The 12243-nt window shown below is 31.5% G+C and overlaps 2 protein-coding genes across 2 annotated transcripts; both read right to left on the minus strand.

The window, feature by feature from the left end:
- Positions 1-220: 220 nt before the first annotated feature.
- On the minus strand, positions 221-1839 carry LOC18035758 (probable 2-oxoglutarate-dependent dioxygenase AOP1). The gene is made up of 3 exons (XM_006427068.1): positions 1466-1839; positions 954-1278; positions 221-466 (listed from the first exon to the last, which is right to left on the minus strand). The coding sequence occupies exons 1-3, from the start codon at positions 1837-1839 to the stop codon at positions 221-223; spliced, it is 945 nt and encodes a 314-aa protein (XP_006427131.1).
- Positions 1840-4166: 2327 nt separating this feature from the next.
- LOC18035759 (probable 2-oxoglutarate-dependent dioxygenase AOP1) lies at positions 4167-5632 on the minus strand (the record flags this gene model as incomplete). The annotated part of the gene is made up of 3 exons (XM_006427069.2): positions 4167-4409; positions 4836-5157; positions 5253-5632. Coding segments are annotated over 3 exons (945 nt in total), but the record flags the coding sequence as incomplete, so codon positions are not given.
- Positions 5633-12243: the final 6611 nt, after the last annotated feature.

The following is a 12243-nucleotide window of genomic DNA, read 5'->3' on the forward strand; positions in this document are numbered from 1 at the left end:
TTTATAATATTCACAGGATTTATTTTCGATCGATGTTTGATAATCTCTTTAACAATATATGCAATATATTCTTTTATTCATGAGAAAAATATTGGAAATAAGCCTTCACAACATTAATTAACGAGGAATCAATAATTTATTACACCGAACAATTATCTTGCACACGAATAGTGACCACAGCAGAATCATCGAATGAACCTTCTTCAGCTAAAAAGATTTCTCAAATACCACAGTAAGCTTTGATGGAAGAAGCCGATTTCTTACCCTCTTCTGATTGATTAAAATGGAGGAACCCAAAATGATCAAATGGTTTGTATTTTAAGGGCTGCGTTTCATCTCCAAGCTCTTTTGGTATATCCACGACTCCACTGCTGAATGAAAATAACCCTAGAGAGTATCTTGTTTCACTTGCATTGTCCATAATCACTTGATGGCGACAAGGTCGTATTCGATCATTACCCCATGCCTGAAAGGAAAATAAAAAAAATTATGTGATTAAAACAATTCATGTAATCAATTTTATAGGAAGAATGATGCTTAGGTCATTAATATTTCTCAGATTGACCACTTAGGTCCCTTTTTTTTTTATTACCCATTATAATTTTATTGTTGAACGATAAATAATAAATTTTTTAGTATACAAAACCATCGGCAAAATCACACATTACACTGACAACAAGGGTATAATATATGTAGTTTTTCAGTCACTACGTCAATTCAGGGATATAATGGATAATTAAATCATAATAATAAGGAACTATGTGGTAAAAATAAGAAAAGTCGTTAAGAACTGAAGTGAGTGATTTTCTTTTTAAGCAAACCATTTATGTGATAATGGAAGGGATTCTTTGTTAAATTAAAAAAATGGGGGAAATTCCCACTCTTTTACGAAAACAAAATTTCAAATATCTTATGAAATATTTTGCAAAAAAAAGAGTTAATTAGTGACTCACCATGAGTGCATCACCTGCCATGACAATAAAAGATGAAGGGGAGGGTTCAACATCAATCCACTCCCCATCCTTTGCTTGTACCTGCAAACCATTTATGTGATTTATTTGATGAATTATTGATGTCATGGTCTTGTCTGTGTGAGGAGTCAAGCCCATCTTCGTCTCGTTCGGCTCTGGTGCTCTGTATTTGAAGTATCGGAGAAGGTAATTGACTGATCCGATGTATGAATCGTAGTAACCCTCGACGCCATAGCTTTCAAATAGCATTCTTGTTACCATTTTGTCTAATTCCACTACTAGCTCCGACATGGAAAGAGAGCTTTCACTATAATTGTAAACCACAAATGAACGACATAGGCTTTTTAAGTAAGTTTTAAAAATATAAGACTAAAAGTTTAATTATAGCTTAAAATTTAGGGGAAAATTTAGCTATCTTAAAATATTTTTGGGACTGGTGTAAAAAGAAAAAAAATACTCAAATGCACACAGTAAGGAATAGGGGCAAATCATACCAAAAGCAATCATTTCCTGCAGGCCACATGAGGTTGGTGAAGCTTTGAGTCGCGTTGCGAGTATCTGGATAATCAATGGCCAAGGATTCATAGAGCGGAATGATGGTATATTGTCCATAATATTCAAAGTAAGGCTTAGTGCTTGTGTTCTTGACTTTGATCTCTATTGGGACATCAAATAATTCTTCTGTTGAGGCAAGGACTTCGCTCCGAAATTCTTGAGAAATTTTTTGATAAATTGCTTCAAAGCAACCGAATTCTTCAAATGCGTGGCGAACATCTTTGCATGTTGAAAGCCAAGTGCTTGTTCCTGACTTCAAGTCTTGTTTCGACAAATCTATAACAGGAATCTTGGACTTTGTTTGGGATCCCATGTTCTTGTTTTATGTTTTCTTTTTCTTTTTTCCCTTTTTTTCCTTCTCTTTATCCTTTTGGAGATGTGTTTATAATGTTGCATATGCATGTTACTTATAGATGTTCAATGGTTCACTTAAAATCATCAGTCCGATATTGGTTAGATATGGTATGGTATGAAAGATATATATGTTAAGTTGGTAAATGTATAGCCACATAGACTTTGATCTTGTTGACGACACATGTATTCATAAGAGCGTATGGTTAAATTTTAATTACATATAAATATGTATCCAACAACTACGTATCCAACAACTATTAATCATAATCATGTAAAAAGAAAAGAGCGAATCAAACAAGTACTAAATCTAGAACTGACTATGTATGACAAATTAATTTTAGATTTGGACACAATATTGGTCTTCTTCTTTTTTTTATTAGGGTGTAAATTTGTGGTTATTGGATAAACTAAAATGCATATATTATTAAATTTCAACATTAAACTATCATAAATAATGGATATGTGACATCAGATCTTTAAAAGATTAGCATAAATGATCAGTTCTATATCTAGTTAAATTCATACATTTTAATCCCTATATCATAGCCAGGTGGGATGGTTTTTGGTATCAAACCAAAACATCAGTTAATTTGGTGGTAAATAAGGTAATAGTTAGAGATAAAATTTTTAAAATATAAAAGAATTAATATGTGGGTGGTCGCAATTTTTTGGCAGTTGCAAATGTAACTATAGCATGTGAGTATTACTATAGACATAAACTCTTGCACAGATTTATTTTATACAAACTGATGTGGCATGATAAAATTGGTTAAATTAAATATCTCTTGGCCCACATGATTTATTTTTATTATTTTATATTTTCGTTCAACCAATGAATTTGTACAAAAGTTTGTAACTATATCATCACTAATAGCATGTATATATATGACTAGATTGGAGAAATTATGCATTATTAAACAATATTGTGACAAAGATGTTGTAACAGAGACAGCCAAATTAAGGACCACTAAATGATTGAAAGAGATTGGTCTGTAACGCTCTTATACATGAAAGTGAGCGACAATTGACCAGTTTTATAAATAAACAGATAATGCAGAAATTATGATAGCCAATATACTTTATTTAAAAATGTCAATTATTTAAAGTTCTGTGATATTATAAATTAGGAGTGTGGTCCTCTACTAGTTAGCTCATTTGCTGCGTCGTTGTGCCATGCAAATAAATAAAAGCTAGAAAGGACCGAGTCAAAATCGAATGACGAATAAAAAACTGAGTAATTGATAATCTATGTGGGACTAATGTCACGTTAAGTGAATATGGGGGGAAAATTTGGACGATATATAAATTAATGTCACCTATGTGAAAAATATTGGCGAGCCATGGATAGGACTAAAAACTACGTGCATTATATAGGTTGTGCTTTTCCACAAATGATGGTTGAGATTTAAGATGAAAGTAAGGTAAAACCAAATCTGTTTTGTAATAAAAGTTCTAACAGTTGAATAAAGGTCGATAATATTCGGAAAATTAAATATTTAAAAAATAAAAACTTTTATATAAGTGGAAAAGCCACCAAAACTCCCAATAGTCGTTATAAAAGTATAATTTAATGTTAGAAAGTATTCAAAGTCGAATTCAAAAAGAATGTTCGCCTCAACAAAAAACGGAAGGGGAAATTAGACTTTCATCATTCGTGGGACTTGTTTTTACTATTTAGGTATTTACCCATTTCATTCTTGGCGCTAAAATAGTTTTTACCATTTAGGTCTATTACCCATTTCATTAATTCTTGGTGCTAAAATAGTCACATAAAAAAACACATGGTTGAAGGGTAAACATGATATTTTCACTCGCAAATTAATTGTTTGAGAATCTACAAATTAAAACTAATTAATTAATTTGTTTGCTAAAATCTCACATTCACCTTTCAACAGAGGAATGATTAACAAAATGTAGAGTTCTAATAACAATTCAATGAATTAACTAAGCAGTAGCTAGTAGTCTTTGGTGTAATTTAATGTGTAACAAATAGTAGCTCACATAATATTAAACTCAGATAACTGGTTAAAGAAACCTACTTGAAAACCACTTGGTCAAACTCTTGGAAACGTTTAATCACATAACTTAATAACATATTGATAACAATTATATTAAACAGACACTCAAGATTACCGGTACCAGGCCAGAGAGAAGCTGCTTAAAATACAAATCTAGGAACCCCTAACACAATCGATAATTAACCCTAAGACAGTCGATACACACATTTAAGATTACTTGTGTTTATTTTCAAATCTAGTTTGGAGAGCTTAGAAGCACTAAAGAGTTTCAAATGCCACAATAGGCTTTAATTGGACACTTGGATTTGTAGCCCTCATCCGTACGAAAGTAACGTAACAGTCCAAAATGCTCAAAGGGTTTGTACTTTAATGGATGTTCGTCATCAACAAGCTCGTCGGGAACTTTCACGATCCCACTGCTGAATGAAAATAATGCCAGGGAGTATCTATCCACAGCCCCATTCATGATCACTCGGTGGCTTGGAGAATGTATCCTGTCATTGCTCCATGCCTAATCAACCAATAGATAAATAAATAAAATCAATATGGTGATCTATGATCAAGAGAGAATACTTGTTTTGTATTAGAGAAAATGACACCTCGATCCCTTATTAAATTTATAACTTTTATCACTTAACTCAGTGTTTTTAGTTATCCTATTACAATCTCTAATGTTATAATTTCAACATTTTTAACTTTATAGTTGAAAGATAAAAGTGACTTTTTAACCTATAAAACAATTGTATCTTTTTAAAAAAATATAAATATATATAACAAAAAAAGAAGCCAAAAAGCGTTTGTGTTGTTTTATTTATTTATTCATGGTTTTAACGTTAGAAATGTAATCGAATAGAAAATAAATAAAGACCTAAGTGATATAAATGTGAAACAATAGGAACCAATTTTAATTATCCCTTCATAATAATGCATGACTCACCATTAATGCATCGCCAGCAACGACAACAAAAGAAGAAGGTGACAGCTCAACATTGATCTTTTGGCCATCTCTTGTATCAATCTCCAGGCCATTAATTTGATTTTGATGAAGAATAGTGGTGAAGCTCTTGTCGGTATGAGTAACGAAACCAAGATTAGGCTCACCTCCAATTGGCGCCCTATTTTTCAACACTCGAAGAAGATAGGTAATCGATTCAATGTAAGAATCATGGTACTTCTCCAACGAATAGCTTTCGAAAATCATTCTGCTCACCGTTCGATCCAATTCTGCTGCTAGCGTTGCATACGAATGCACAATTTTACTAAGAAAAAGGAAAAATAATTAAAACAAAAATTTGCTTCTAATGTGAAACTTAGAAGATGAAATTATTAGTCATAAGTTCAAATATTAACGTACCAGAAACTATCATTTCCTTGTGGCCACATAATTTTGGTGAAGCTTTGTGCTGCTTCTAGGGATGTTGCATTATCAATTCCCATGCTTTCATGCAAAGGAAGCTTGGGAATTTGTCCCACATACCCAGTTAAGGGCCTTTCGTATTTGTTTTTCATTTTGGTTTCAGTGGGGAGATCGAACAGATTTTTCAAGGCACCGAAAACTTCACTGCGAAATTCCGATGAGATTAAATTATGATTGCACTCAATTATGAAGCAACCAAACTCTTCAAGGGCTTGCCTTACATCATTACAAGCTTTGATCCAAGAGTTGGTTCCTGGCTTCAAGTCTTTGTTGGAGAAATCAACAACAGGAAGCTTGAGCATGGCTTCAGCACCGATTGTACGTTTATTTGTTATTTTTCATTTTTTGGTTTGGATTCTTGATGAGTATGGGCAACATTAATATACATTATTAAGCTTTCTTATAGTTGTACTTTATGCCGCTATGTAAAATGCTCAATAGGAGACAAAATAATAAGTTCTTGGAGCTGTATTCTGTTGGGCCCAGCATGGTTGTTTCTAATTTATTGTATATATTTGGAGAATCAAATTGGTGGTTTCTGAAATGGGATCACAATCAAATCGTTTAAATCCTTAAAATTAAAATGGTGGGTCGAATTATTAGAATGGGCTGAATTTTTGTTAGAGGAGATAACGTTATTTTTGTCGCTCTTAGAACTTGGTTTTAGTTTCTAAAGATTTTTAATATGTTAATTATTTTATTCATGGTGTTGAAATATTTAAAAAAAAGAAAAAGAAAATGAAAAAGTAAAAAACTCACACACACAATTTTGAAGAATAAATGTGATATTTTTACATACAAATTGATTATATGAGACATCTACAAATTAAAACTAGTTAAATCTATTAAAAGATAACTTCACCTTCCAACCTCTTCATCAGTGTGCTTTTTGGCAACTATTTGAATATATGAGAGATAAAATGGGATAATAATCTATCAATGGCCATAGTTGTAAAAAGAAGAGTTCTAAGAGGGTCTAAAATGTCACTCTCCATTCTTAGAATTATGCCGAATAAAATGAATGATACTGACGTTCAAGAAAAACATAGGAGATATTACAAGTGATTTGATGGAAAAAAATTTGGATACTATTGTACAATATCCATCCTAATAAAAAGTTACAATTCTTTATAATAACAATATATGATTGAAATTTGAACACCATATTATATTCTTATATATATAACCACCAATCATCATGTGCATTATATCAAGTAGAATTAGTCAAGATTATGAGAGAATCTTGGTCTTCTAATAAATACTTGTCACTTGTAATAATAAGAGAGAGTTACTACATACTACATGGCAAAACATTGGTTGATAGGTGGATTTGCACAAACAACATTTGAAATGCACTCAAGAGACTAATCTCAAATCATTAATATTATAATCTGAATTATTCTGATTGGGAGAAATTATTTAACAACCAAAAGTAATGAAGTGCATGATTATGCATGTCGTTTTCCAATTGATCATTTATATTTCTCAAATTGAATAAGACATAAATTAATCAATTTTTTTCCCCGTAAAGACTTTGCATCAAAGAGATGAAACAAAATTTGTCATCGTTCTATCTTATGTTACTCGATTATTTTACAAACGCATGATAGGATACATACACATATATTTATCAATCAATGTTCTCAATTCACTAAAAAAATACAGATAGGTAACATCATTCTTAAAAGTTGAAGATTTTAATTACATTTGTATCTTCTCCATTTGAATTCTGAGTCCATAGTGTTCTTGATTATAGGACCACAGTAAATCTGGTCCCAAGTTAGAGAGATAGTGCTTGAAATATTAAAATATTAATCCAAAAAATATATAATTATTAAAAAATCGTACAAACGTGTATATTCAAAAGTTTGAACTCCCTTGAATTCACACTTCAATTTGCTTTGATGTAAGCTAATGCATTTATTTTCACAAAAGATTAGAATAGTTAATAATAGAATTAATTGACCATCAACCTTACAAGTTAGAAGATAAGACATAAATTATTTTAATTATTATTTTTATATTGTGGGGATGGAATGGACTAGTATTTGACAAATAGTATTTGTTTAAACGATAATATTGTTTATTTTTATTATTTTTATTTTTCATATTGACATGATGGATAATATAATAATCATCATGGTACTATGAATGTTATAAATCAAAGAAATGTCACAAGGTTACATAATAAAATTTTCATATTCTGACAGACAATGCAATGTGATTATGGAGAGGTAATAGATAACAATGAATGTGAAGGAAGGCTTGCTTAAACATTTACTGATGAACATATTTCCTTGTTAGATTGATGGGCTGGGCTCAGCTGATAAAGAGGACCCAACACGGGTTTTGGGACATTTCCAAATTGTTTTCGAACATTGAAGAATAAAACTACAATGTAAAGCATAGTGGTTTAAATTTTTTTTAAAAAAAAATCATATTTTTCTTTTCTCTAAACGTAGAAGTGCCTGTTTGGTATGGCTTATTTAAGAGCCATAAGTGCTTATTTAATCGCATAAGTACTTTTTAAAAATTTTTATGGTGTTTGGTTATTTTTATAGTAGAGTTTTTTTAACTTAAATAAGCTAATTTACCTCTACTAGCTTTTGGGAATAGAGGTTAGAGAGTTTTTCTAAAAAATATATAATATAAAAAATATCACACAATTTAATGGTTTAAAAGTACTTTTTTTATTGACAACCAAACACCCAATGATTTTTTGTCCAAAAACTCTATTGGTATAAGCTCTACTGCTATAAGCTCTACTGTTATAAGCTCTATTTAATAAGTTGTACCAAACGGAGCCGAAGTGTGATTTAAAAAGGGTTTTAAAAGACATTTCCAAAAGATGTGAAGACATAATGCTTTAATCAAAGCCCTCTTCTCGAGCACCGACTTCCTTTATTTTTGAGTTACTTTTAAAAGTTTTAACGTTGTCTCCTAATTCCCCTTCCATTAAATAATAGAAGAAAATAAATTCTTGTATTATATTATATAAAACAAGCTTTTTAAAAACTGGGTATCAGAGTTTTGTAAAAATAATCTCAGTTATAAATTCAGTAAAAATAATCCGATATGAGTACAATTATAATTTTCATCCACTCAAGGATGAAAAAAAATAAATAAATGAAGTCAAAATTGAGCAAGTAAATTGTCTTTTAAAGGGTAAAAGAACAAGGAAGGCATTTGAAATTGAAAATATTCTCGTTGGATGACCAAGAACTTTAAATTAAGTTTATGAAACGTTGCGTTGTCAAAGAATTTTGTCCGCATGGAAGATCTTGAGAGTAATAATTAATCGGATCGGATTGGAATAAACTGAATTTCAATTTTTATTGGTTTAGATTTAATAAGTGATTGGATTGGATTGGATTGGATTCAAAATATAAAATCTAGTATATGACAGATTGGACTTGGACTTGGTAAAATCTGATGAATCGAACCAATAACATACAAGGTTTATTAATTGATATGACCAAATTTTATTATCTTGTTATTGTTACTATAATTATGATTATATTTTTAGTTATAATCAATAGCTATAGTTGTAATTACTATTAAAATTAAAAAAACATGTCTATTAGATGGTAAATAAGTCATTTTATAAATTATTAAACTCATTATAGATTAGTGGCTCACAAGTTGGAATTCAAATTGAATTCAAATTTATATTCACTCTGATTTTTTTAAATTTTTTTCAATGGCAATTGTAATGATTATTATTTGTTAAAAAAAATCAAATTAACAACACTACGCGTCTACGCCATGTGTAAAAAAAATAAACAACTAGACATTTATTAATAAACATAAACGACAAGTCACCTAATCGATGTGTCGGCGCATACCATTTACGCATGTCGGTTAAATGAATTTAGAGGCCGACATATGGTTTTTATGATTATTATGGGAATGTCATCCAATTTCTATGCAAAATGTCCAACGAATACTATTTATAGAGTAATGAAAATTTTTCCTTTTTTTTAATAGTACCAATGATATAATTATATAAGGAGAAGGAAAAAGATTATTAGATTTTATTTTCCTTTTTAGAATATATATATATATATATATATATATATATATATGTTTACTGTATTACACTATCCTCCCCTTGGCTCTGATACCAGAAAGGATGGTTGTGCTTTCGTTGGAAATCAGTTATTAAGAATTTTGTTTAAACAATTATTATGAACGAGACGGCTTTATCAAATTTTAGTAGTCAAATTTTAGATATTTGAAGTACGTGACTCGTTTACCGACAGTGCAGACCAGACTAGCGCCTATTCAGGATCGCCTCTGGAATTTACGTCGCCGGATTCCCGTCGATATACTCAAATATTTTTACCAACTTTAAATATTAGGTTCTTTAAGCAAGCCTAGCAACAACATACATCTAAAGGCTCATACACAGTACCAGATCTGGATCCCAGAAATGGTGCTCTGAAGGAATGGAGGGAGAAGAGAAAAATACAACTGAGGATTGAAATCTGGTCTCGTTGCCTCAGAGAAACGTAGCAGTTGTATGGCAGATCTAATATAGACCAGTCTGCAAAGCATGCATAAAATTTTTAAATGCTTTAAAGTAAACAGCGGAAATTTAAATGCTTTAAATTAAATTACAGAAATTTAAATTTATTACAATCTTTAAAAGAAAGGAATTGCAAATCTTACATGTTTCTTTGGAAGAAAAGTCTTTTTAGAAGAATGGGAAATTAATCGTGAAGACCAGGAACTATTCTGTAAACAGAAAAATTTCCTCGGTGCCTTCAGATTCCTGATTCCCAGAGAGAGAGAGAGAAATGAAAATAGAAAGAGAGAGAGGGATTGGAAAAATCTGAGGAGTCTAAGTCTTCCTTTAGATTTTTATACAGAAATGAGTTTTAAACTGTAGACTGTAGTGGAGCTGTAGCATACAGTAATCTTTGGAACAATAACTGTAGACTGTAGCGGAGCTGTAGCATACAGTAATCTTTGGAACTCTCTACTGTGGACTGGAGCTGTAGCAAACAGTAATCTTTGGACAAAGGTATACAGGTTTAAAATACAAGTATAATACGAGTGAAGAGACATGTGCCCTCTCACTTGTGTCCAGGGGACCACCCGAAGATGCATACAAAAAAAATTCAAAAGAACATACAATTGGAAAATACAAAATGAATATTTACTCTTTTTTTTTAACTCTTGCTACAACTATTTACAATGCTTTATTGGAGAGAAAATTCCAAAACAGTCGTCTTCATTTTCATCTCCAAGTGAAATGAATGGCTCTTCTTCTTCGTCTTCATCTTTAGAGAAGTCTGCCACTGAGAACTTTGACCTAGAGGTAAGGAGCTGCTCCATAACTTTGAAATATTCATCTTCAGTTTTGGCACTGGCCAAAAGAGATTAGGCTTTGGATTTTTGGGTAAGAAAGGTCTGTTGGGCTTTGGAACCTTTTATGGTTGGTTGTAGAAAGCCTTTGGAACAGAGCCAATTTCTGATGAGGGTGTCAGTTAGTTTGGTCTGTTCGTCAAATTTCGACCACCATTTTACTTTGAAGGTTCTTTGAATAATAAGTTGGGTTTCTTGGGTATGAAATCTGAAATTCCACATCCATACCCATGGTAGGAAGAAATTTGTGCAGAAACAAAGAAAAGGAGGAAATCTTTTCTCTGATTCAGAAGGGATATAATGAGCTTTGAAGAGGTTTAGACAATGGGTGGCATTTGAAGTTAGAATTTGGGGTATTGGACCAAAGAAGTTCCACTATTGTTGAAACAAGTTTGGAAGGCTTTGGACAGTTATTTTTGAATTAAAGAAGAATAACCATGAATGGGATTTCTTTGGGTTTTGTATGAAGAATGTGTTAAACCAGGCTTGTTGATAATCCCAATAGGAATAGGTCAAACAGTGTGGTAAACGCATTTGAAAATTTGGAGGGAAAAATTTAAATTTGTGAAGTTGATCACCCCACTGGTTTGGGCTCAAGACTTTTAGGATAGTAGCCGTAGAGTAAGCCGGCTCTGAATAGGTTTCACTGAGAAAGAAATGCTTGAATTTTACTGACTCAGTGGCTTCTAAAATGCTTTGATAATAAGACAGGGGTTTTGTCAAATCCCATGGTTTGAAAAACCAGCCTTTAGAGAAAAACTTTGAAATAGCTTGAAAAGAATCAGTGTGGTAAAAACCATCTTCCATTGTTAAAATATTTTGGAAATGGGTTTATCATACCAATCGGAAGTTTTCTTTGAAGGTGTTGGTTGGGAAAGAACAATCTGAGAAGATGAACTTTCACCAGAGAGAACAACATTTTGAGAAGAGGGTTTTGAAATCTCTTTGGAAATTGGTTTTTCTTTTTCAATTTCTTCTTTAGGAGAAATTTGGCTTTGGGAAAAACTTTGTAAAGCCAGCATAAGCTCAGGGGATTTAGAAATGGATTTCATCCATTGATTTACCTGCTCATGAGTGGTAAAGGCTTTAGACTTTAGTTCTTCATCTTCAATCATGTCAATCCATGATTTAATTGGCATGGCAGATGAGAGTAATTTTTCTTTAGGAGGAGAGGTTTGAGATTCTTTGGAAGGTGTCTGGGCACAAGGTCTTTGAGGATCCCTTTCCCTTTGTCTTTTCTTTTAGGCGGCATTTATCTGCTTTGGAGAAATTCCCTAGTTAGAAAATCAGGGACATAATTTGTATCACCTTTAATGAATTCAATATCAAAATCAAAAATACTTAAAATAGCTTGCTATAGTGCAAAAATCTGTTTTGACGCAATGTTTTGAACATCCTTTTCTAAAATATGTTTTGCAGCTTTGCAATCAATTATAAGTAAGAATTTTTGATTTAGCAAATCACTTTGGAATTTAGAAATGCATAAAACAATTGAAAGAATTTCTTTTTTGATAGTAGAATAATTTTTCTGGCATTCATTCCAATGTACAGATACATA

This window comes from Citrus clementina, unplaced genomic scaffold (genome assembly GCF_000493195.1).
Source record: "Citrus clementina cultivar Clemenules unplaced genomic scaffold, Citrus_clementina_v1.0 scaffold_7, whole genome shotgun sequence".
In the NCBI taxonomy this organism is placed as follows: domain Eukaryota; kingdom Viridiplantae; phylum Streptophyta; class Magnoliopsida; order Sapindales; family Rutaceae; genus Citrus; species Citrus x clementina.